This window comes from Gavialis gangeticus, unplaced genomic scaffold (assembly GCF_001723915.1).
Source record: "Gavialis gangeticus isolate Ggan-Ray unplaced genomic scaffold, GavGan_comp1, whole genome shotgun sequence".
Lineage (NCBI taxonomy): Eukaryota > Metazoa > Chordata > Crocodylia > Gavialidae > Gavialis > Gavialis gangeticus.
This window is the reverse complement of record NW_017728994.1, coordinates 15,541,125-15,542,724: the sequence shown is the minus strand read 5'-3', so window position 1 is coordinate 15,542,724 and position 1,600 is coordinate 15,541,125. Positions and strand designations below refer to the sequence as shown.

The window sequence follows — 1,600 nt, the reverse complement described above, 5'->3', positions numbered from 1 at the left end:
CCCGCCACAACAGCAAGAAAAGCCCTGAGAACAGGGCAAACTTACCCCAACAGGTGCAGCCAGGCCGGATGAGCTGCGAAGAGGCAGAGCGCCAGTGCGGTTCTGTCAGCTGCTTTTTTCTGTGGCTGGGGCCAGCGTAGCCCAATGACATTATCAAAGAATGCTATATTCTGCTGGGATTATCAAAGAATGCTGGGATAAAAGCCAGTAGCATGGAAACAGCTGGGGAGGACGCAATAGGGAAGTAGCTGCGAGACCATCCCCCGAGGAGATCTGGGGTCTCCCGGCAGCTGTAAGGAGAGGCCAAATAGGGACCCAGCAGAGGTGTCTGGGACATAATTAAAGGGGCATGTCACCCCGGACAGCGAGGGAGCTGGGCCAGAGGAAGACGCCAAGGGATGGCGAAGTTGTTGGACACAGAATATGTGGGTGGGAGTGGACTGAGGCCCCTCCCTGAAGTTTCTGTTTGTTTCTGTTTCATTCCATTTGAAGCCCTGGAGGCCAACAGAAAGGCCACAGGATATACATTGAGGGCTGAGCAGGCCGGGGCCACTTGGAGACCCTCAATGTTAATAGGTCAGATCCGTCACCAGGGTTGTCTCACTACCCCAAATAAACCCATGCGGTGGAGAGGAAATCTGTTGTGACCATTGAGGGCCAGAAAGAGTGAGAGGGATCAGAACACAACATCCTAGTGGAGTCTAACTGTCCATCGTTCGACTGTCCCAGCAGGCTGGCGCATGTAGGGGAGGTGGAGCCCCAGGAACACCCTCTGGGGATGATGCCCAGTGTATTTCCTGCTCCTCCCCCAAGGGAATCCCACTACTGAATATAATATCCAAGACATAGCGGGCGAGTACTGGGGTATCCCTTGGGGAAAACTCGACCAAACATTGTGGTAGGAGGAGCAGCCTCCTCAGTAGACTCCAAGCATCCACTCCAGGGCCACACGAGAGAGGTTCCACAAAGCCAGGCAGGTACACTGTCTTTATTTAAAGCTCTGTTTAAGGACTTTAAACGTAAGGAAGAAAGAGAAATATAATGCTCATAAGCTAATCAAGTTATTCTTCTTATGATCTGTTGAAAAAAGGAAGAAGGAAACATTTTTTTTCTTGTTTTTTTACTTTTAAATATTTTGGCCACATTCAAGTGACTGAGTTGAAGAAGTACCTAGGTGGATTATGTACCAACTCTGTGAAATATATAAAGCAAATGGGTAAGCAGCAGATCATTCTTCAGTCTTTCGATTGTTTTATTTTCAGTTAGTGAAAAGTAAATTAGTCTTTCAGAGATGATGTGTTTGATACAGTGTTACACATTTTTCAGAGAAAAACATTCTACAGTTAGATTATATATATATTTTGTCTTGATATACTATCCCTTCTGAAGATTTGAAATATTAAGGAGTGCACAAGTTTTAATAAATTTACAATGTTATTCTAAAAAGAAGAATGTTGCTACAATATCTCTTTTCCTGGAAGTTTATAGTTCAGAGAACATTATTCTAATGTTTCTTTTGATATTGGCTAGAATGGAAGATTTGACAAACCCAGAAGATATCAGAGTCAATCCGAAGTGTGACAGGAAGGTGTCACTTTAT

The 1,600-nt window shown here is 45.1% G+C and overlaps 1 protein-coding gene across 4 annotated transcripts in view; it reads left to right on the top strand.

Moving 5' to 3' along the window:
- Positions 1-1,600, top strand: part of BMS1 (BMS1, ribosome biogenesis factor) — a 43,005-nt gene that overhangs the window by 9,621 nt on the left and 31,784 nt on the right. For 3 of the 4 annotated variants that reach the window (XM_019502329.1, XM_019502328.1, XM_019502330.1), the window contains one exon: positions 1,531-1,588. The exons of the other annotated variant lie outside the window; for it this stretch is intronic. In XM_019502329.1, coding sequence (XP_019357874.1) covers positions 1,531-1,588 — 58 coding nt within the window. The remainder of the gene's footprint in view (positions 1-1,530; positions 1,589-1,600) is intronic. 4 annotated transcript variants of the gene reach the window in all.